Source organism: Pongo pygmaeus, chromosome 19 (assembly GCF_028885625.2).
Source record: "Pongo pygmaeus isolate AG05252 chromosome 19, NHGRI_mPonPyg2-v2.0_pri, whole genome shotgun sequence".
In the NCBI taxonomy this organism is placed as follows: Eukaryota; Metazoa; Chordata; class Mammalia; order Primates; family Hominidae; genus Pongo; species Pongo pygmaeus.
In genome coordinates, this window is record NC_072392.2 from 2,237,142 (window position 1) to 2,260,716 (window position 23,575).

The 23,575-nt window shown below is 41.9% G+C and overlaps 1 protein-coding gene across 3 annotated transcripts in view; it reads right to left on the reverse strand.

Annotated features, from left to right (window-relative positions):
* Window positions 1–23,575, reverse strand: part of METTL16 (methyltransferase 16, RNA N6-adenosine) — a 96,109-nt gene that overhangs the window by 24,139 nt on the left and 48,395 nt on the right. For all 3 annotated transcript variants that reach the window (XM_063655739.1, XM_063655738.1, XM_063655737.1), the window contains 2 exons: window positions 20,270–20,412; window positions 751–820 (listed from right to left, as the gene is read on the reverse strand). In XM_063655739.1, the coding sequence (XP_063511809.1) occupies window positions 751–820; window positions 20,270–20,412 (213 nt within the window). The remainder of the gene's footprint in view (window positions 1–750; window positions 821–20,269; window positions 20,413–23,575) is intronic.

The window sequence follows — 23,575 nt, forward strand, 5'->3', positions numbered from 1 at the left end:
CAGCACTTTGGGAGGCTGAGGTGAGAGGACTGCTTGAGCCCAGGAGTTTGAGACCAGCCTGGGCAACATGGCAAGACCCCATCACTACTAAAGAAAAACAAAATTAGCTAGGCATGGTGCCATGTGCCTATAGTCCCAGCTACTCAGGAGGCTGAGGCAGGAGGATGGGTTGAGCCCAGGAGTTCAAGGTTACAGTGAGTCATGATCCCACCACTGTACTCCAGCCTGGGAACAGAGCTAGTACTTGATCTCAAAAAAAAAGAAAAGAAAAGAAAGAAAAGATATCTGGACTTGAATAAACTTAAGCATCCATCAACAAAGGATTGGATTTTAAAAATGAGGTATACATATACAATGGAATACTATTCAGCCATAAAAAAGAATGAAATTGTGTCTTCAGCAACATGGACAGAACTGGAGGCCATTATCTTAAGTGAAACAACTGAGACATAGAAAGACAAATACCACGTGTTCTTACTTCTAAGTGGGAGTTAAATAATGTGTACCACATGGAAGCAAAGTATGGAATGATGGGCAAAGGGAGACTTGTGGTTGGGGAGTGGGAGACCGGGTGACGGGAGGTTGCTTGGTGGGTAGGACATGCACAACGACATGAATTGTTCCAGTGACAGTTACACTGAAGGCCCTGACTTCGCCACAATGCAATATATCAATGTAGCAAAACTGTACTTGTGCCCCATGGATACAAAGAAAAGTAGCTACATGAGAACAGTAATGAGGAAGCCTCACCCCTTGTATGCGAAGCTCTTCCTTCAGAGGCGCCAGGCTGCATTTCTTTCCCAGCATACAGCTATACCATCTAGGAAAAAAAAAAAATCAGACAAGTAAATACTGTTTATGTGGTTAAAATTTTAAACTAAGCATTATTCAAGTGAATAAGATGAGAACAGTAACAAACATTCAGTAAGGTCGCAAGTGAAAAATACCAAGAATTACATACAATGTATTTCGACAAAGACCAAATCTAATGATGGAAAACAAGCCCAAGGCAACTTAAAAAATAAATAAATAAATAAATGTACTTAGCCTCTCCAATGCTTCAGGGCTATGTATTAAATATTTGGAAAAAGATTAAAGAAGTCTCATCTGTCATGCTTACAACGAAGGCCATTTAGCTCTAGGACAGAAATTAGAAAATAAAGAACAACAAAAACATCATACTAAGAGAACTTAAAATTACATCCAGCAGGAACCTGTATTGTGAGATGTCCTCATCTGCAAGTAATTTAAGGATAGATAATGCCTTCGAGTTTCAACAGATCATGAAATCAATTTGCTCTAGAGTAAAAACAAATCCAGAAGAAGGAATGTGGAGAAGTTGGACTGAACTGATTAAAAGGTAAAGGGATAGAATGTATTGCTTCTGATTATTCTAAAAAGTTTGTAAAGGACCTCTGCTTCAGCCCATGAAAGATTAGTTACTATGGGAATTGCCCTTCCACCATAAACAACCAGGAAACTGGACAAAACATATAAAATAGCTGTTTTTCAGACATTGGATAACTGGCAGTGCAGACCCACAGTCCCAGAAACAAATGAGGTAAGCCTGCATTTGCTAGAGCTTTCCTAGAAGGAAATTCCCAGACTGCAGTACAGGGAAAAGAAATTCAAACACAGTCCGACGTCTTGCTGAGTTGATGAGACACAGATCAAAGTTCAGAGACGCTGACGGAGTTACAATTTGTAAAGCAAATTAACAAGAGCAAATGAAACCCAAGTAAGAAGAAGAAAGGAAAAAAAAAAAGATTAGAGCAGAAACTGAGGAAAGAGAAAACAGGAAAACAATGGAGAAGAATAATGAAACCAAGAGCTGGTTCTATGAAAACAAATTTTCTTGAAGTCAAGAAAAAAAGAAGACGGAACTCTCAGTATCAGAACTGAAAGAGGGGACATCCCGCAGACCCTACAGGTATTAAAGGGTGTGAAGAGGGTATAGAACAACTTTTTGCCAATAAATTTCACAACTTAGATGAAACAAATTGCTTCAAAAACACAAACTACCCAAGATTACTCAGGAAGAAATAGATAACTTGAATAGTTCTTTTTTTTTTTTTGAGATAGTCTTGTCTTGTTGCCCAGGCTGGAGTGCAGTGGTACCATCTGGGCTCACCGCCACCTCCGCCTTCCGGGTTGAGGCAATTCTCCTGCCTCAGCCTCCCAAGTAACTGGGATTATATGTGTGTGCCACCACGCCCAACTAATTTTTTTGTTTTTGAGACAGAGTACCACTCTGTTGCCCAGGCTGGAGTGCAGTGGCGTGATCTCCACTCACTGCAACCTCCACTTCCCGGGCTCAAGCGATTTTCCCACCTCAGCCTCCTGAGTAGTTGGGATTACAGGCATGCGCCACCACACCCGGCTAATTTTCTTTTGTATTTTTAGTAGAGACAGGGTTTCACCATGTTGGCCAGGCTGGTCTTAAACTCCCGCCTCGGCCTCTCTTAAGTGCTGGAATTACAAGCACGAGCCACCATGCACGATAGAGAAATAGATAACTTCAATAGTTCTCTATCAATTAAAGAAATTGAATTTGTATTAAAAACTTTCCAGACCCAAGTCACTTCACTAGTGAATTCTACTAAACATTTAAGGAAGAAATAATATTAATTGTATGCAAACTCTTCCAAAAAATATTAAAGAGGGAACACTTCCCCAACTCATCTTATAAGGCCAGTATTACATCAACAAATCGTATCATTTCTTTTTTTTTTTTTTTTTCTTGAGACAAGAGTCTCACTCTGTCACCCAGGCTGGAGTGCAGTAGCACGATCTCGGCTCACTGCAAGCTCCACCTCCTGGGTTCACGCCATTATCCTGTCTCAGCCTCCCGAGTAGCTGGGACTACAGGCGCCCGCCACCACGCCCGGCTTTTTTTTTTTTTTTTTTTTTTTTTTTTTTTTTTTTTTATAGTAGAAACGGGGTTTCACCATGTTAGCCAGGACGGTCTCGATCTCCTGACTGTGGGATCCGTCCACCTTGGCCTCCCAAAGTGCTGGGATTACAGGGGTGAGCCACCGTACCTGGCCTTATTTCTTATAATGATAAGAAAAGTATAGACCAGGTATCCTTCATGAACCTAAGATCTAAAAATCCTTAACAAGGGAGGGTGAGCTAGGAAAAGGGAAGATGTTGGTGGGAGGGCACAAAGTTTCAGTCAGACAGCAGGAATAAGTTTTAGTTTTTAGCATAGCATGGTGACTACAGTTAATAATGACATATTACATATTTCAAAATTGCTAAAAGATTAGACTTAAAATGTTCTCACCACACAAAAAATTGGGTGAGGAATATGTTAGTATGATTGAATTATTTAACAATAAACACATACAGCCATGAGTCACATAAGGACATCTCAGTCAGTAACAGATGGCACTTACAATAGGGGGTCCCATAAGATTAAAATGGAGTTGAGGCCGGGCACAGTGGCTCACACTTTGGGAGGCTAAGGCGGCAGATCACTTGAGGCCAAGAGTTCAAGACTAGCCTGGCCAACATGGTGAAACCCTGTCTCTGCTAAAAATACAAAAATTAGCCAGATGTGGTGGTGGGCACCTGTATGTAATCCCAGCTACTCAGGAGGCTGAGGCAGGAAAATAGCTTGAACCCCAGAGGTGGAGGTTGCAGCGAGCAGAGATCACACCACTGCACTCTAGCCTGGGATACAGAGTGAGACTCTGTCTCAAAATAAAATAAAGTAAAATAAAATAAAATAAAATAAAATGAAGTTGAAAAATTCCTATTGCCTAGTGATGTCGTAGCTGTTGCAACGTCATAGCACAATTTTAAAAAATAAAGTGTAGCTTAAGTGTACAGTGTTTATAAAGTCTACAATACTATACAGTGATGTTCTAGGCCTTCATATTCGCTCGCCACTCTCTCACTGACTCACCCAGAGCAGCTTCTAGCCCTGCAAGCTCTACTCATGGTAAGTGCCCTACACAGGTGGACCATTTTTTTTTTTTTCTGAGATGGAGTTTCGCTCTGTCGCCCAGGCTGGAGTGCAGTGGCGTGCTCTTGGCTCACTGCAAACTCTGCCTCCCGGGTTCAAGCAATTCTCCTGCCTCAGCCTCCCGAGTAGCTGGGACTACAGGCACCCCCCCGACCACTCCCAGCTAATTTTTGTATTTTTAGTAGTGACGGGGTTTCACCATGTTGGCCAGGCTGGTCTTGAACTCCTGACCTCAGGTGTTCCGCCCACTTAGGCCTCTCAAAGTGCTGGAATTAGAGGTGCATGCCACCATGCTAGGCTAATTTTTTGTATTTTTAGTAGAGACAGGGTTTCACCATGTTAACCACAAAGGTCTCCATCTCCTAACCTCGTGATCCACCCACCTTGGCCTCCCAAAGTGCTGGGATTACAGGTGTGAGCCGCCGTGCTCAGCCCATTTTTATCTTTAATTTTTACTGTCCTTTTTCTATGTTTGATATGTTTACATACACAAAACTTACCATTGTGCTAAAACTGCCCATGGTATGTAATACCATGCTGTGCATGCTGTACATGCTGTACAGGTTTGTAGCCTAGGAAACACAGGCTATGATTACATTATAGGCCTAGGTGTGTAGTAGGCTATATCATCTATGGCATTCACACAATAACAAAAAAATCACCTAATGATGCACTTCTCAGATTTCCCCCCTCATTAAGCAACACATGACTGTATATTAAAACATCACCTTGTACCCCCAAAAAACATACAACTATTATTTGTCAACTAAAAATAAAATGCATATAAAGGCCAGGGATTTATATGTGTGGTGGCTCATGCCTGTAATCCCAGCACTTTGGGAGGCTGAGGTGGGTGGATCACCTGAGGTCAGGAGTTTGAGACCAGCCTGGCCAATATGGCAAAACCCCGCCTCTACTGAAAATACAAAAATTAGACAGGTGTGGTGGCACACACCTGTAATCCTAGCTACTCAGGAGGCTGAGACAGGAGAATTGCTTGAACTCGAGAGGCAGAGGTCACAGTGAGCTGAGATGGTGCCACTCCACTCCAGCCTGGGCAACAGAGTAAGACTCATCTTAAAAAAAAAAAAAATTTTAGTTAATTAAAAAAATAATAAAATAAAAGGTAAATAAAAAAGGTTTTAAAATCCTTAATAAAATACTAGTAAATTTAATCCAGCAATATACAAAAAGAATAATACATTATAACCAAGGGGCATTTACTATAAGAAGGCAAGGCTGGTTCAATATTCAAAAATCAATATCTATAAGTCACTGTATTAATGGACTAAAAAGGACAAACCACATTATCACTTCAATAGACATAGGAAGAGCATTTGGAAAAAGTCAACACTTTTTCATGACAAAACTCATCATTCATGATTAAAAACTCTGAACAGACTAGAAATAGAAGAAAACTTCCTCAACCTAATAAAGTGAATCTAAGAAACAAACAAACAAAAACCTCAAACCAAAAAACTCTGTAACAGCCAACATCATCACGGTCAAAGTATGATAAAGCTGCCCTAAGATTGGGAATGATGCAAGATGGCTACTCTTCACCACTTCTATTCAGAATTGTGCTGGAGATCCTAGTCAGTACAGTAAGGCAAGAAAAAGAAATAAAATGCATACAAACTGAAATGAAAGAAGTAAAACTGCCTTTACTTCTGCCTTCACATCACGGAAGACATGGTCTTCTATGCAGAAAACTCCATGAAATCCAGGAAAAACCTATTAGAACTAATAAGTGAGTTCAGCAAGGCCACAGAATGAAAGGTCAACATAAAATCAATTGTCGGGGCCGGGTGCGGTGGCTCACGCCTGTAATCTCAGCACTTTGGGAGGCTGAGGCGGGCGGATCACAAGGCCAAGAGATCAAGACCATCCTGGCCAACATGGTGAAACCCCGTCTCTACTAAAAATACAAAAATTAGCTGGGTGTGGTGGTGTGCGCCTGTAGTCCCAGCTACTTGGGAGGCTGAGGCGTGAGAATCGTTTGAACCCGGGAGGCAGAGGTTGCTGCACTGCAGCAAGACTCTGTCTCAACAAAAAAAAAAAAAAAAAAAAGGGAAAACACTAATAAAATAAATCAACTGTGTTTTCTTATAGTAGCAATACATAACTAGAAATTAAAATTTTAAAATGCCATTTATGGTAGCATGAAAATACATAAAATACTTAGGAATAAAGTTCGTATAATGTGTGTAAAGCTGAAAGATATTGAAGACCTACATAAATGAATAGCTAAACCAGGTTGGAATGGAAGACTCATTATTGTTAAGGTATCAATTCTTTCCAACTTGACCTATAAATTCAACACAATCCCAACCATACATTTTCATGAAAATCGATAAACTGATGCTAAAATTTATATGGAAATGCAAAAGATTTCAAGTAGCTAAAACAAATTTTTTTCCATAAAGACAGGGTATGACTATGTTGCACAGGCTGGTCTCAAACTCCTGGATGCAAGCAATCCTCCTGCCTCTGCCTCCCAACGTGCTGGGATTACAGGCGTGAGCCACCACATCTGGCTTAAAACAATTTTGAAAAAAAAAAAAAAACAAAGATAGAGGATTTACACTGCCGGATTTCAAGACTTCTACAAAGCTATGATAATTCAGACAACATGGTACTGGCATAAGATAGACACAGATTAACAGAATGGCACAGAGTCCAGAAATAACTAACTTACATGGTCAGCTGATTTTAAACAAAGGCCACTAAAGGTTTGGTCTTTTTAAAAGAGATTTATAAAAATGGAAAGGCAACTGTAGACTGGGAGGAAATACTTGCAAAACACATTTGACAATGGACTGTATTCAGAATCTATAAAGAACTACCGGTCAGTAAGATTAATAAGCCAATAAAAAGGAGATACAGGAATGGCCAACAAGCACATGCGCATGCACCCTATCACCAGCCACCAGAGAAATGCAAATTCCAATCATAATGAGATACCACTACCTACCCGTTAGAACAGATACATTTTAAAAAGGTGACAACAGTACCAAATGGTGTGAACGGAAACTCTCAGATATTGCTGGTGGGAATGTAAAATACTGTATAGTCACTTTGTAAAGCAGCTTCTTAATAAAGTTAAACATACACTTACAACAGGACCAGGAGTCCTACTCTCAGGTATTTACTTAAGATGGAGGAAAATTTAATTAGACACAAAAAATTATAAGCAAATATTCAGTTTTATTCCTACTAGCCAAAACCTGGAAATGACCCAAATGTCCTTCAGCTGGCAAATGGATGAACAAACTGCGGTATACTCAGCCTATTTAGCAACAAAAGGGACAGGCCACTGACACAAAAAAAGCATGGATATGCTGCTACGTGAAAGGAAGCAGATAATCAAAACCTACATTTTCTATGACTCCATTTGTATGAAAAGTCTAGAACACACAAAACTGTTGTGACAGAAAGTACATCAGGGCTACAGGAAGCTGGGAGCAGAGTGTGGACAGACTGCAGAGGGGAACAGGAAACTTTTTAGGGTGATAGAAATGTTCCACATTTGTCTAAACTCATCCAACTGCACACTTAAATGGGAGTTACTCAAGTTTACCTCAGTACGACTGATTGAAATATATAAATTTATAAATGTGATTATCTTATACCTTCAAATACACATAAAGTAAGGTTAACCATATCGTAATGTTTTACATGTTTCCTTCTTGTTTTGTAACAGCTTAGCCAAACTAACAATACATATTCTGTCTCCTGCTTTTCTCACTAAGCATTATAATCACCTGTGTCATTCAAAATTCACCTAATCGCATTAAAAGGGAAATTTCAGATTAAGGGATATACATTCAATATTTAATTGTTTATATACAAAATGCCTACTACAAAGATGAATTTTCAAGTGGCTAAAATTCTAAGAGAATTTAAGAGCCTCTAAAATCACCAATTAGGTTAAAACTGTATGAAACTGACATTTTTATATGTCAAAAACTGTTTTATAGGTCAAAAATTATTGAAGACTAGCAATGTGGTATTTTGATCTCGTACATTAAATAACATAAATGAAAAATCTAATTATTTTAAAAGTATGAAAAATACTATTATATTACTTTAGAAATAGTGAGCATCAACAAATATTTTGTCTTCACTGTGAATTCAACAAGAGGTGACCGCACCTATTTTTGTTTAGGCAATCTTTTTTCCCTTTGAAAATAAAGAAATAATTGTTACAGCTAAACTACTTTAAACAAACCCCAGTAAAGTTATTTAAAGGATAATAAATTTCATTTGGTGGTTTAAAAATGTTTAGAAGAAAAATAATACGTTCCCTTTAAGAAAGTATCATCGGGCACAGTGGCTCACGCCTGTAATCCCAGCACTTTCAGAGGGCGAGGTGGGAGGATCACTTGGGGTCAGGAGTTCAGGACCAGCCTGGCCAACATGGGAAACCCTGTCTCTATTAAAAAATACAAAAAAATTTAGCTAGTGTGGTGGTGCGCACCTGTAGTCCCAGCTACTCAGGAGGCTGAAGCAGGAGAATCACTTGAACCCAGGAGGCGGAGGTTGCAGTGAGCTGAGATGGTGGCACTGCACTCCAGCCTGGGTGACAGAGGTAGATACTGTTTCCAAAAAAAAAGAAAAGAAAAGAAAGTGTATAAATGGAGGATTCATTAACCAGGAATTTAAAGCCTTGGGTATATTATGAACAAGATGAAGGAAGAGAAATCAGGAGCAATTAGTGCTGACACGATAACAGCATAAAACAGGTTAATTAACACTTTCCTTTAAAACTAGCATTCCTCAACAGATTAGATAGATCAGAGCTATCAGAAGCCAAGAAGTGGCCTAGAACAACAAAAAAAGATACTGGCTTGGCTTGGTGGCTCACATCTGTAACTCCAGCACTTTGGGAGGCCGAGGCAGGTGGATCACTTGAGCCCAGGAGTTCAAGACCATCCTGGGCAACATGGCAAGACCCCATCTCTACAAAAAATAGCTGGGCATGGTGGTGCATGCCTGTGGTCCCAGCTACTAGGGGGGATGAGGTGATAGGATCGCTTGAGCCTGGGAGGTCAGGGCTGCAGTGAGCAGTGATTGCACCACTACACCCCAGCCTGGATGACAGAGCAAGCCCTTGTCTCAAAAAAAAAAAAAAAAAAAAAAAAAAAAGATACTGTAAGGTTCTTCAGGAGATGAAGGAAAAGAAATATTTAGAAGACAAGAAAGGCTAGTAATAAACATGGCACTGATACTTAATAGACACTCGGGAGGGAGTTCATATTTCTTTTAACCTTTGCACTAAACTGAATACCACACTGCGAATCATTTCAGACTGAATGTCATATATACACTGTTTTCAGCAACAGTTTTATTTGTTATGGAAAAAGCAGAAGTCATTGGATGTGTTAAAAATCCTATTTTAGCTGCACATTTTAAATATGCCTACCCACTAGATCCTAGCTACTCTCAACAGGCATCTTGTGACAACTAATCAAAATGCAAGTGGAAAAAAAAATGAAGAAAAGGAAGATCTAGTCACCCAAGAGACTTTGAATCCATTAAACTATTTTAACAATGAAAGTAGCACTCTACTTATTACAACATTTAGGAATTCCTCTGAGATGGTAGGTTTCAAGAAAAATTATTTTGAAATAATTTCAAACTTTCAAAAGAGTTGCAAGATTCACGCAAATGACTCTAGTATACCCTTCACCCAGATTCAGCAATTACATCTTCCTTCATTCTGTGTCTATGTGTTTTTTCCTAAGCTGTTTGAGAATCAGCTACAGACATCATCATGTCTCATTAACTGTAACATTTTGGCACGTCCATTTTAAAAGCGCGTAGTTTTTTGTTTTTGTTTTTGTTTTTAAGACATTTTTTTCAGACAGAGGCTTGCTCTGTCTCCCAGGCTGGAGTGCAGTGGTGCAATCTCGGCTCACTGCAACCTCCGCCTCCCAGGCTCAAGCGAGTCTCCTGCCTCAGCCTCCAGAGTAGCTGGGATTACAGGTGTGTGCCACCACAACAGGCTAATTTTTGTATTTTTCCTAGAGATGGGGTTTCACCATGTTGGCCAGGCTGGTCTTGAACTCCTGACCTCAGGTGATCCACCTGCCTCGGCCTCCCAAAGTGCTGGGATTACAGGTGTGAGCCACTGCGCCAGGCGGAAACAAGTGTATTCATTTTTGTAACCACAGAGGAATTATCAAATTGCTAAAACTTAACACTCATTCAATACTATTATCTGGAATACAGTCCACACTTAAATTTCACCTGTTTATCCCAATTTTCTCCCCTGATGCAAGGCCCATTAGGATTGCGAATTTCGTGTACTTGTCATGTCTCTTTAGCCTCCTTCAATCTGGAATAGTTCCTCAGTCTTCTTTTACTCTCATGATCTTAATGTTTTTGAGGAGCTGATTTTACACAATCCCTCAATTGGGTGTGTCAGAAGTTTCCACGTCGTTGGATTCAGATGACACATTTCTGGCGTGAAGAGCACGGAGGCGCTGCTTGTCCCTCCAGGTGCATCACATCAGGAGATGAGCACCTGGTCAGGGAGGCGGCCTGTGCTTTCTCCAAAGCAAACTCTTTACTTTGTAAACTCCCACATTTCTCTTTGTAACTGTAAGTAACCTAAAGGGGGAAGGGGTGGTTCTTTGAAACTAGGTAGTTATCCTGTTCCTTTTCAAATTTCCCTTTGCCAATTGTTCCACGAATCAATTATTACTATGATTGTTGCAAAATTTAAGAGCTTCTAAAATCACCAATTAGGTTAAAACTGTATGAAACTGACATTTTTATACGTCAAAAACTGTTTTATAGGTCAGAAACTATTGAAGACTGGCAATCTGGTATTTCAACCTCATACACTAAATAACATAAATGAAAAATCTAACTTTAAAAGTATGAAAAATGCTATTACATTATTTTAGAAATAATATAATAGTCTACATTTATTATTCTTTCTATATTTATTCATCGGCATTCACTCTATCCCCTGTATGTATTTTATCTTATTCAATGGGTTATAAGTCATTATTGTCATTACTCATCTTGAAACTCATGTTGTCCCCAGCTTTGCCCTGAGCGCACTCTAGGTTCTTCTGACATGTCATTTTTTGAGTACATCATTACTTTCTGGTACTAGAAGATATTCCAGGCTCATTGTGTACTTACCCTAACTCAGAAATGGAATTTACCATTTCTCCAAAAAACTTTTTTTCCCCTCAGTGGGGAATGGTTATTTAGAAACTTATTAAAAACTAAAGTGAAGTATAATATAGAAAAACGGAAAGCAGAGGTTTGGGGTATAAGCAATTATGAACCTTACCTAAAAAGTTCTCTAAGTAGTAAAATCCAGCACCTTGCTGCCTATAATAAATTACCAGAACAAATGCCCCTAGATATTGAACGGAGCAGCCCCAATGTCCACCTGATCTCAAAATTTACTATTTAAACTATCATAAATTTTGAATCTATATAACTAAAAATAAACTTTTATCCTATGCTCTTATTAATAAGTGATTTTAATTATTCACTTTTTGACTGGATAAGACTATATTATTATTATTTTCTTTTTTTTTTTTTTTTGAGACGGAATCTTGCTCAGCCACCCAGGGTGGAGTGCAATGGAGTGATCTCAGCTCACTGCAACCACTGTCTCCTGGGTTCAAGCAATTCTCCCATCCAAGCCTCCCAAGTAGCTGGGATTACAGGCACCCGCCATCATGCCCAGCTAATTTTTGTATTTTAGTAGAGACGGGGTTTCACCATGTTGGCCAGGCTGATCTTGAACTCCTGACCTCTGGTGATCTGCCCACCTTGGCCTCCCAAAGTGCTAGGATTACAGGAGTGAGCCCCCGCGCCCAGCCAAAAGACTACATTATAACAAGCAAGTGGAACCAAGGCTTTTAATTTGTTATCCTATTTATTTATTTATTTATTTATTATTTTTGAGATGGAGTCTCGCTCTGTTGCTCAGGCTGGAGTGCAGTGGCGCAATCTCAGTTCACTGCAACCTCTGCCTCCCAGTTTCAAGCGATTCTCCTGCCTCAGCCTCCCAAGCAGTTGGTATTACAGAGGCACGTGCCACTATGCCCAGGTACTTTTTTTTTTTTTTTGAGACGGAGTCTCACTCTGTTGCCCAGGCTGGAATGCAATGGCGTTATCTTGGCTCACTACAACCTCCGCCCCCCAGGTTCAAGCGATTCTCCTGCCTCAGCCTCCCAAATAGCTGGGACTATAGGCATGCGCCACCATGTCTGGCTACTTTTTGTATTTTTATAAAGACAGTGTTTCACCATGTTGGCCAGGCTGGTCTCAAACTCCTGACCTCAGGTGATCCGCCCGCCTCAGCCTCCCAAAGTGCTGGGATTACAGGCATGAGTCACCGTGTCTGGCCTGCCCAGCTACTTTTTATATTTTTAGTAGAGACGGGATTTCAACATGATGGCCAGGCTGGTCTTGAACTCCTGACCTCAGGTGATCCACCCACCTCAGCCTCCCAAAGTGCCAGGATTACAGGCGTGAGCCACCGCGCCCAGCCTGTTATTCCTTTGTAGACTGTTAGATGAACTCAAAATACATGCTTGTTGATTTTAAGAATTCTCTTCTTTCACCAGCTAACGCAGAACCAAGCAGTGACTATGTCACTAGTCGGAAATGCCATGTAAGCTGACACAGATAGCTCACTGCGGCGCAAGCTGCTGGATCCAATCTTTTCTCCCTGAGACCTTAGAGCAGACACCAATCAACAAGGCTGCCATATCAATCCTGAAAGGGATTAAACTAAGCACGATACCTGAGTTAAAATGATGAAATGCATATAACCTAATTCATTAAAGAAAATAAGGTAGGGCCAGGTGCAATGGCTCACGCCTGTAACCCCAGAACTCTAGGAAGCCAAGGTGGGGCGGAATGACTTGAGCCCAGGACTTTGAGGCCAGCCTGGGCAACATGGCAAAACCCCATCTCTACAAAAAAATACAAAAATTGGCCTGGCATGGTGTTGTGCACATATAGTCGTAGCTACTCAGGAGGCAGAGGCAGGAGGATTGCTTGAGCTCAGAAGGTGAAGACTGCAGTGAGCCGTCATCATGCCACTCACTGCACTCTAGTCTGGGTGACAGAGCAAGACCCTGTCTCAAAAATAAATTGATTAATTAATTAAAATAAAATAAAGTAGTCCCTTATCTTTCAGGTTGCTTATCCTTCTTTTTCCTACCTTAGTATGAAGGAAAAATCAAAATAGCATCTACCCCCTGTGGAGCTCACAACTGGGAAATGTTCCTTCGTGTTTTAATTGCAAAAACGCTGCACTACCTGGAGAACAAGCTGGTACACCATCTGTCCCCAGTACTTCTCTATCTCTGGTATCTGTGTAGGAAGTTAGTTGAGGGGCACAATTCTTTGTAATGATACCCCAAAACACCTTCATTGACTGACAACCCTACTTTGGGTCCCAATCAAAGATGAAAGCAGGGGTCAAACGTAGCCATTCATAACAACCTCAACAGATGGCAGTTCAGTAAGAAACAAGAAGTGGTATGTTCTTTTTAACAGTGAAAACAAGAAAACCTCTGAATGCCCAATAATAAAGAATTAGTTAATTATGGACTGTTGTTAAGCTCACTAGCTACTGACTGACTGACTGAGACAGGGTCTCGTTCTGTTTTCCCGGTTGGAGTGCAGTGGTGTGATCATGGCTCAGTGCAGCCTTGACCTCCTGGACTTAAGTGATCCTCAGGCCTCAGCCTCACAAGTAGCTGGGACTACAAGAACATGCCACCACACCAGGCTGATTTTTTGTAGACACAGAGTCTTGCTATGTTGCCCAGGCTGGTCTTGAACTCGTGGCCTGAAGCCATCCTCAGCCTCAGCCTTGCAAAGTGCTGGGATTACAGGCATGAGTTACCACACCCGGACTGTCAAGCTACTTATTTTGTATTTATTTATTTATTTTTAAGACATAGTTTCGCTCTGTTGCCCAGGCTGGAGTACACTGTCACAATCTCAGCTCACTGCAACCTTCTGTCTCCCAGGTAAGTGATTCTCCTGCCTCAGCCTGCAATGTAGCTGGGATTACAGGTGCATGCCACCATGCCCAGTTAATTTTTGTATTTTTAGTAGAGACAGTGTTACGAGGTTTCACCATGTTGGCCAGGCTGGTGTCAAACTCCTGATCTCACGCAATCCACCCACCTCAGCCTCCCAAAGCACTGTGATTACATGTGAGCCACCACGCCCAGTGTCTTTTTTTTTTTTTCCCCCCCGAGATGGAGTCTCACTCTGTCACCCAGGCTGGAGTGCAGTGGCGCAATCTCAGCTCACTGCAAGCTCCCCCTCCCGGGTTCACACCATTCTCCTGCCTCAGCCTCCCGAGTAGCTGGGACTACAGGTGCCCGCCACCACGCCTGGCTAATTTTTTGTATTTTTAGTGGAGATGGGGTTTCACCGTGTTAGCCAGGATGGTCTTGATCTCCTGACCTCATGATCCGCCCCCCTTGGCCTCCCAAAGTGCTGGGAATACAGGCATGAGCCACTGCACCTGGCCTTTTTTTTTTTTTTTTTTTAATGCCAAAGCAGCTTTCTCCATTTTCTAATTTCCTGTAAGTGTGGTTATATTGTTTAAGAGATAACAAAATTATAAAAATAATAATGTCGGTTGGGCAGGGTGACTCACGGCTGTAATCCCAGCACTTTGGGAGGCCAAGGTGGGTGGATCACGAGGTCATGAGATCGAGATCATCCTAGCTAACACGGTGAAACCCCATCTCTACTAAAAATACAAAAAAAAAATTAGCTGGGCGTGGTGACGGGCGCCTGTAGTCCCAGCTACTCAGGAGGCTGAGGCAGGAGAATGGCGTGAACTCGGGAGGCAGAGGTTGCAGTGAGCCAAGAACGTGCCACTGCACTCCAGCCTGGGCGACAGAGCGAGACTCCGTCTCAAAAAAAAAAAAAAAAAAGTCATCTAACATTTATGCTACATGTTGCAACCCTCCTAGAATAGTCAAGAGTTAAAAATCCGCTGGGCACAGTGGCTCACGCCTGTAATCCCAGCATTTTAGGAGGCCGAGGCAGGCGGATAACCTGAGGTCAGGAGTTTGAGACCAGCCTGGCCAACACGCTGAAACCCCATCTCTACTAAAAATACAAAAATTAGCTGGCATGGTGGCGCGTGCCTTTCATCCCAGTTACTTGGGAGACTGAGGTAGGAGAATTGCTTAAACCTAGGAGGCGGAGGTTGCAGTGAGCTAAAATCGTGCCACTGCACTCCAGCCTGGATGACAGAGCGAGACTCTGTCTCAAAAAAAAAAAAAAAAAGAGTTAAAAATCACCCTATTTAATATCCAGTATTATTATTATGTCAAATATGTATTCATTTAATTCTATAACCACTCTACAAGACAGCTACTATCATTCCATTTTACCAATGATAAATCACAATTTCAAACCAAAGAATGACATTCAAAAGCCCCAGATCATTATTAATTTTTGAGACGGGCTCTTGCTGTCACCCAGGCTGGAGTGCAGCGGCATAAACACAGCTCATAGCAGCCTCAACCTCCCAGGCTCAAGCAATTCTTCCACCTTGGCCTCCTGCGTAGCTGGGACAACAGGCACGTGCAACCATACCCAGCTAATTTTTTAATTTTTTGTAGAGATGGGGTCTTGCTATGTTGCCCAGGCTGGTCTCAATCTCCTGAGCTCAACTGATTCTCCTGCCTTAGCCTCCCAAAGTGCTGGGATTACAGGTATGGGCCACTGTGCCCAGCCTAGGCCCAGATTATTAAATTTATTACCCATCCCCAAATACGTGGATTATATCCAAATCCAAGCAGTATCCATCATCTGGCAGGGGACACGCTGGTGCTTTGTAGAATACAGATCTCTGGTTCCTAAGAAAAGCCTAAAATCATTGCCATAAAGGGCATCAGTTATAGAACTGATAACCAATGACAAGAGAGAATCCAAAACATACAAAATTATGGTGTGGAGAAGAAATTAAAAAAAAAAAAAATTCAGGGCCAGGTGTGGTGACTCACACCTGTAATCCCGGCACTTTGTGAGGCCAAGGCGGGCAGATCATTTGAACTCAAGAGTTCGGGACCAGCCTGGGCAACATGGTGAAACCCTGTCTCTAATAAAAATACAAAAATTAGCTGAGTTAGGGCGCACACATTTGAAATCCCAGCAACTCGGGAGGCTGACGTGGGAGAATCACTTGAACTTGGGAGGCAGAGGTTGCAGTGAGACAAGATCACTCCACCTCACTGCAGCCTGGGTGACAGAGCAAGACTCTGACACACACACACACACACACACACACACACACACACACACACACACACACACACACACAATTCAGGCCATGAGGAGTTTGATAAAGTCTGGTAATTTATCTAGAAGGTTAGATGTGTGAGTCCTTTTTTTTTTTTTTTTTTCTTTTTTGAGATAGGGTCTCACTCTGTCACTCAAGCTGGAGTGCAGTGGTACAATCTCAGCTTACTGCAGCCTCGACCTCCTGGGCTCAAGCGAGCCTCCTACCTCAGCCTCCCGAGTAGCTGGGACTCCAGGCACGTACCATCACACCCAGCTCATTTTTGTATTATTTGTAGAGAAGGGGTCTCACCATGTGGCCCAGGCTGGTCTTGAACTCCAGAGCTCAAGTGATCCACCAACCTAGCCTCCCAAAGTGCTGGGATTACAGGTGTAAGCCATTGTGCCTGGCCTAGGTGAGTCACTTGAGAGAAAAAAAAGCTATTAAGTAAGCTCAAGCCACAGGTAAAAAAAGCCAAAGTAAGGGTGACAAGCACTTGTAAATCTTCATCAACGATAGAAAGGCTCTTCACAGAGTCCAACTGCAGCTTAGAGCTGCAGAGGCTGCGAGGGGTGATGGAAAGACCACTGGACTAGAATGAGGATATCTGAGTTCTAAGTTTCTAGTCTGTAAACCAAGAGGTTGGATAACTTTACCTCTCAAGGTCTTTTTAGCTGCAAAATTCCTTAAGACACAAAACGAAACTGTAACTGCTGCTGAGCATGACAGAGGTGAGACATTAACCTCCCAAGGAAGGCAAGGCATCACAAGCGCCATCCTAAGGTCAGTCCAACACATTTAACTTATTTCACCCCATAACGCTGCAAATTCTGCTTAGTTCCTGTATTTCTTCAGGGACAAGGGAAAAAACATTCTAGAGGGATAAGAACAGATGGTAGGGTTAAGGTACCTGTTTATAATCTCTTATTTTTTAGAGCTTCAAAATACACAATTTTCACAGCACTCTGAAATGTGAGTCACACAGTTGTATAAACATGATGTCAACTATAAAAATGTGCATGGGGGCCGGGTGCAGTGGCTCATGCTTTTAATCTCAGCACCTTGGGAGGCTGAGGTGGGTAGATCACCTGAGGTCGGGAGTTCGAGACCAGCCTGACCAACATGGAGAAACATGGAGAAACCCCGTTTCGCCCTAGTAGAGTGAGACTCTGTCTAGAAAAAAAAAAATCAGGACATTTGATGATTTTGGAATTGGTCTTTAATAAAATAAGCAGCTTTCTACCTTTGGGAGATAGGAAAGATTTATAGAATAAGAATAAACAAAGATTGAAAAGGTAGTAGCTCCTATAGCCTGCAAAGACCCTGTTTCTGAGGATGTTTTCATTTCTGAGGATGTTCTCCTGTCTTTTTTTTTTTTTTTTTTTTTTTTCAGATGGAGTCTCGCTCTGTTGCCCAGGCTGGAGTACAGTGGCACAATCTTGGTTCACTGCAACCTCTGCCTCCCAGGTTCAAGCAGTTCTGCTGCCTCAGCCTCCCGAGTAGCTGGGATTACAGGCGTCCGCCACCACGCCCGGCTAATTTTTTGTATTTTTTACTAGAGACAGGGTTTCACCATGTTGGCCAGGCTGGTCTCCAACTCCTGACCTCAGGTGATCCACACGCTTCAGTCTCCCAGAGTGCTGGGATTACAGGCGTGAGCCACCGTGCCCAGCCTTCTTATGTCTTTAAGTGATTTTGTTTCCTATAATCATTTATATTACATAGACAGAAAAGAGGACAATACCATATAGGAAAAAAGTCTCCCCTATCCATGAATTCTACTTCTAGGTCTACATCCAAAGAATTGAAAGCAGGGTCTCCAGGAGATATTTATACACCCACATTCATATAGCATTATTCACAACAGCCAAAGGGTACAAGCAACCTAAGTATCCTCCATCAACAGATGAATGGATAAACGAAATGTGGCATATCAGCCTTAAAAAGGAAGAAAATCCTGAAATATGCTGCATCACAGATGAACCTTGACAATATGACGAAAAGTGAAAAAAGCCAGTCATTAAAGGACAAATACTGTATGATCCCATTTGTATGAGCTACCTAGAGTAGTCAAGTTCATTGAGACAGACAGCAGAATGATGGTTGCCAGGGGCTCAGGGAAGGAGAGAATGAGGAGGTATTTAACGAGTACAGAGTTATAGTTACAAAAAATGAAGAGTTCTGCAGACTGCTTGCGCAACAATGTGAATGTACTTCACATTACTAAACTATACTCTAAAATTTTAGAAGGTGATACGGTTTGGATTTGTGTCCCCGCCCAAATCTCATGTCAAACTGTAATCTCTAGTGTTGGCGAGGGGGCCTGCTGGGAGGTGACTGGATCCTGAGGGCAGATTTCCCCTTGCTGTTCTGGTGATAGTGAGTGAGATCTCACTAGATCTGGTTGTTTAAGTGTGTAGCACCTCCTCCTTTCTCTTCCTCCTCCTCTGGCCATGTAATGATGTGCCTGCTTCCCCTTTACCTTCTGCCATGATTGTACGTTTCCTGAAGCTTCCCCAGCCATGCTTCCTGTACAGCCTGTGGAACTGTGAACTAATTAAACCTCTTTTCTTTACAAATTACTCAGTCTCAGGTATTTCTTTATAGCAGTGAGAATGGACTAATACAGATGGTAAATTTTATGTTACGTGTATTTACCACAATAATAATAATAAATAAAACCTTCCCTATGTCCCAAAGCTAAATCCTTGGATTGAAAGCTCTTTTAGTTTTTGAACTACCATATTATCCATCATTTCAACAACATGTGGCAGGGTGAGAAGTCAAGCGAGACAAATAGCTCTTTTTGAGTACCTTATGTTGCTTAATGACAGGTGTGTTGTCCAAAATAATTAGCTTTCAAAAGGAATGGCCTTAACCCTCCTCTGCAACTGGTTAGTGATCTCAGTTTCCCTTCATTAAGTTCTTGACAGCTCAGTGTCCTCACATCTGTCACTGTTTGGGAGACTGATTCCAAGAACCTAAATTGCTGAAAGGAGGAGGCAACAAATTTATTCTGGTTCATGGGACGGAACTGAACCCATCTGTTTTCTAATCAAAAGCCATATTTGAATCAGTTTTGTTCCACCACAGGACCATCCTAATGGGAGCAATACAATCATACGGTATTTTCCTCTTTCCTATGTATGTAATACACATGATTACAGTAAACACTAATCAATTAAAGGCATGGAACATCCTCAGAAACACGGTCTTCGCAGATTGTAGGAGCCACTACCTTTGCAATCTTTATTTTTATTTTTATTTTTATTTTTGGAGAAGGAATCTTACTCTCTCGCCCAGGCTGGAGTGCAGTGGCGTGATCTCGGCTCACTGCAACCTCTGCCTCCTGGGTTCAAGCGATTCTCCTGCGTCAGCCTCCCAAGTAGCTGGGACTACAGGCATCCACCACCACACCCAGCTCATTTTTACATTTTTAGTAGAGACAGGGTTTCACTACATTGGCCAGGCTGGTCTTGAACTCCTAACCTTCTGATCTGCCCACCTCGGCCTCCCGAAGTGCTGGGATTACAGGCGTGAGCCACCACGCCCAGCCTGCAATCTTTATCTGTTTGTTCTTCTGACCACTTGGATTACTTTTGCTCTGAGTGACATAGTTTGTTTTAGAACTACATAGGGGAGGCCGGGCACGGAGGCTCATGCCTATAATTCCAGCACTTTGGGAGATCGAGGCAGGCAGATCACCTGAGGCTAGGAGTTCCAGACCAGCCTGGCTAACATGGTGAAACCCCCGTCTCTACTAGAAATATAAAAATTACAGGTGGCAGGTGCCTGTAATCCCAGCTACTTGGGAGGCTGAGGCACAAGAAAAGCTTGAACCCAGGAGGCAGAGGTTGCAGTGAGCTGAGATCACGCCACTGCACTCCAGCCTGGCAACAAGAGCAAGACTCTGTCCCTCCCACCAAAAAAAAAACTACATAGGGGGTAAATATTCCTATGTTGTAAAAATGGACTCCATGTTGTAAAAACAGACTTACCTTAATCTTTTTTTAAGTTGTAGACTGTCATGGATGATCCTTTTAACAAATTCTAATTCACCTCCTTCTGCCATGATCTCTGTGATACCTCCTGTATTAACAGAACTAGGTGGAGGTCTTCGAGGATTTCGTGAGTTTACTCCCTGAACAACAACAAAAAACCCTGGTGAAAAATGTGTACACCCCAAGAACCAAGTTTGAATGTAATCTATCTCTAAGTTAGAATGTTTAGTTGCAATTTTTACTTTCCAAATAGTATGCTAGATTTAGGATTTTAAAATCATAGCCACTAAAATATTTTATTTCAAACAGCTACTTCATGCAACTATTTCTTCCCAGGTCTTTTACTTTGCATTTTTGTGGTTAAACATGAAAATTGTTTACCTTTTTATAAAGCCCAATCTGTCACTTTTTCTTTATGCTTTCTTTTTCCTGTACAGAAAATCCACCCAAAGATTAAACAAATATTTACTTATGTTTTTCCTAGCATTTTCATGGTTTTGCTTTTCACATTTAAATATTTAATCCACCCTTACCTCATACCATATGAAAAGTTAACTCAAAATTCATCAAAGACCTAAAAGTAAAAGCTAAAACTATAAAATCCTTACAAGAAAACCTAAGAAAAAAATTTCATGACCTTGGATTAGGCAATGCTTTCTGAGACATGACAACAAAAGCATAAGCAACAAAAAAGAAAACAGATAAACTGGACTTCATCCGAATTAAAAACTTCTGAGCTGCAAAGGGAACCATCAAGAAACTGAGAAGACAACCCACAGGAAGGGAATGTTTGCAAATCACTATCTAATAAGGAACTTGCTTATAAAGAATGCTTACAACTTAACAATAAAAAGAAAAATAAACGAATTTAAACATGAGCAAAAGATATGAATAAGCATTTCTCCAAAGAAGATCTACAAATGGCCAATAAGCACAGGAAAAGATGCTCGACATCATCAGCCATCAGGGAAATCCTAATCAAAACCACAATGAGATCCCACTTTTTACCCACTAGGATGGCTATAATCAAAAAGACAGATCAGGCTGGGCGCTGTGGCTCATGTCTGTCATCCCAGCACTTTAGGAGGCTGAGGCGGGAGGATCACGAGGTCAGGAGATCGAGACCATCCTGGCTAACACAGTGAAACCCCGTCTCTACTAAAAAAATACAAAAAATCAGCCAGGCATGGTGGCTCACGCCTGTAGTCCCAGCTACTCGGGAGGCTGAGGCAGGAGAATCGCTTGAACCCAGGAGGCAGAGGTTGCAGTGAACCGAGATCACGCCACTGCACTCCAGCCTGGGCGACAGAACAAGACTCTGTCTCAAAAAAAAAAAAAAAAAAAAATAGACAGATCAGGCTGGGCATGGTGGCTCATGCCTGTAATCCTAGCACTTGGGGATCTGCCAAGGTGGGCAGATCACTTGAGGTCAGGATTTCGAGACCAGCCTGGCCAACATGGTAAAACCCTGTCTCTAATAAAAATGCAAAAAAATTAGCCACACGCGGTGGTGTCCACCAGGAGTCCCAGCAACTCAGGAGGCTGAGGCACGAGAATTTCTTGAACCTGGGAGGTGGAGGTTGCGGTGAGCGGAAATCTCACCACTGCACTCCAGCCTTGGCGACAGAACAAGACTCCATTCCCCGCACCCCCCACCTCAAAAAAAAAGGACAAATAAGAAGTGTTGACCGGGTGTGATGGCTTACACCTGCAATCCCAGCATTCTGGGAGGCCAAGCAGGTAGATCACCTGAGGTCAGGAGTTTGAGACCAGCCTGGCCAACATGGCAAAACCCCATCTCTACTAAAAATACAAAAATTAGCCAGGCGTGGAGGTGCACGCTTGTGATCCCAGCTACTCAGGAGGCTGAGGCAGAATTGCTTGAACCTGGGAGGTAGAGGTTGCAGTGAGCTGAGATTGCACCACTGCACTCCAGCCTGGGTGACAAGAGTAAGACTCTGTCACAAAAAAAAAAAAAAAAAAAGCCACTTAACAGTAAAAAACATTGATTTCCTTCCTAAGCCAAGAAGCTCAGTCCAGGAGTGGAGTATGACCTAAGTTGGTCCAATGACAAGAAAATCAAATGTTCAATGGTTTAGGGAAGAAAAGAGCTCTCTCCTCACCCTCCCACCCTCTAAATATTGCTGTACCACAAGTAAACCAGCTTATGAACAAAAACAACCATAGAACAAGTCACAGCCAAGAGAAAAACAGAACTCTTAATACTGCCAACACCTTAATCAAATCATTATGAAATCCCAACTACTGCTAGGTTTCTCAAATATGTCAGCCAATGAACTTTCTTTGTCATTAAGTCAATCTAAATTGGGTTTTTAGGTACAGGTCTCCCTCGGTATCTGAGGAAGATCTGCCTTAGATACCAAAATCCAAGGAAGCTCAAGTCCCTTTTATCACATGGGGTAGGATTTGCATTTCACCTGCCCACATCATCTCGTATACTTTCAATAATTCCTAGATTAGTTATAATACCTTATACAATGTGAATGCTATGTAAAAATAGTGATACTGTATTTTTGTATTATTTTTCATTGTTACATTGTTATTTTTTATTGTTTTCTTTTTTTCCCCAAATATTTTTTTTTTGAGACAGGGTCTTGCTCTGTTACCCAGGCTGGAGTGCAGTGACACGATCCCGGCTCAATGCAACCTGCACCTCCTGGGCTCAAGCCTTCCTCCCACCTCAGCCTCCCAAGTAGCTGGGTCTACAGGCACACGCCATAGTGCCTGGTTAATTCTTTTTGTAGTTTTTGTAGAGACAGGGCTTCACCACGTTGCCCAGGCTGGTTTTGAACTCCTGAGCTCAAGCTATCCGCCCACCTTGGCCTCCCAAAGTGCTGGGATTACAAGTGTGAGTCACCGTGCAAGCCTCCCAATGCTTTCAATGCGTGGTTGGCTGAATCCACGATGCGGAACCCACAGGTGTAGGACCTACAGATACAGAGAGCTGAAAGTACTTCAAACCAAAAGCCCCCTAACTGGTACACAGCTTTCAAAAGCCAGGCACTGCAGCACACGCCTATGGCCTCAGCTACTAGGGGAGCTGACGGGAGGGGGACTGCTTGAGTCTGGATGTTCAAGACCAGCTTGAGCAACACAGTGAGACCTCATCTCAAATATATTAATTTAAAAAATAATAAGTTAATTTTTAAAAGTTTTCTTTGCTCTTATCTGTACAAATAAGGCAAATTTAGATTTTTTTTTTTTTTTTTTTTTGAGATAGAGTCTTGCCCTGTAGCCCAGGCTGGAGTGCAATGGCATGATCTTGGCTCACTGCAACCTCTG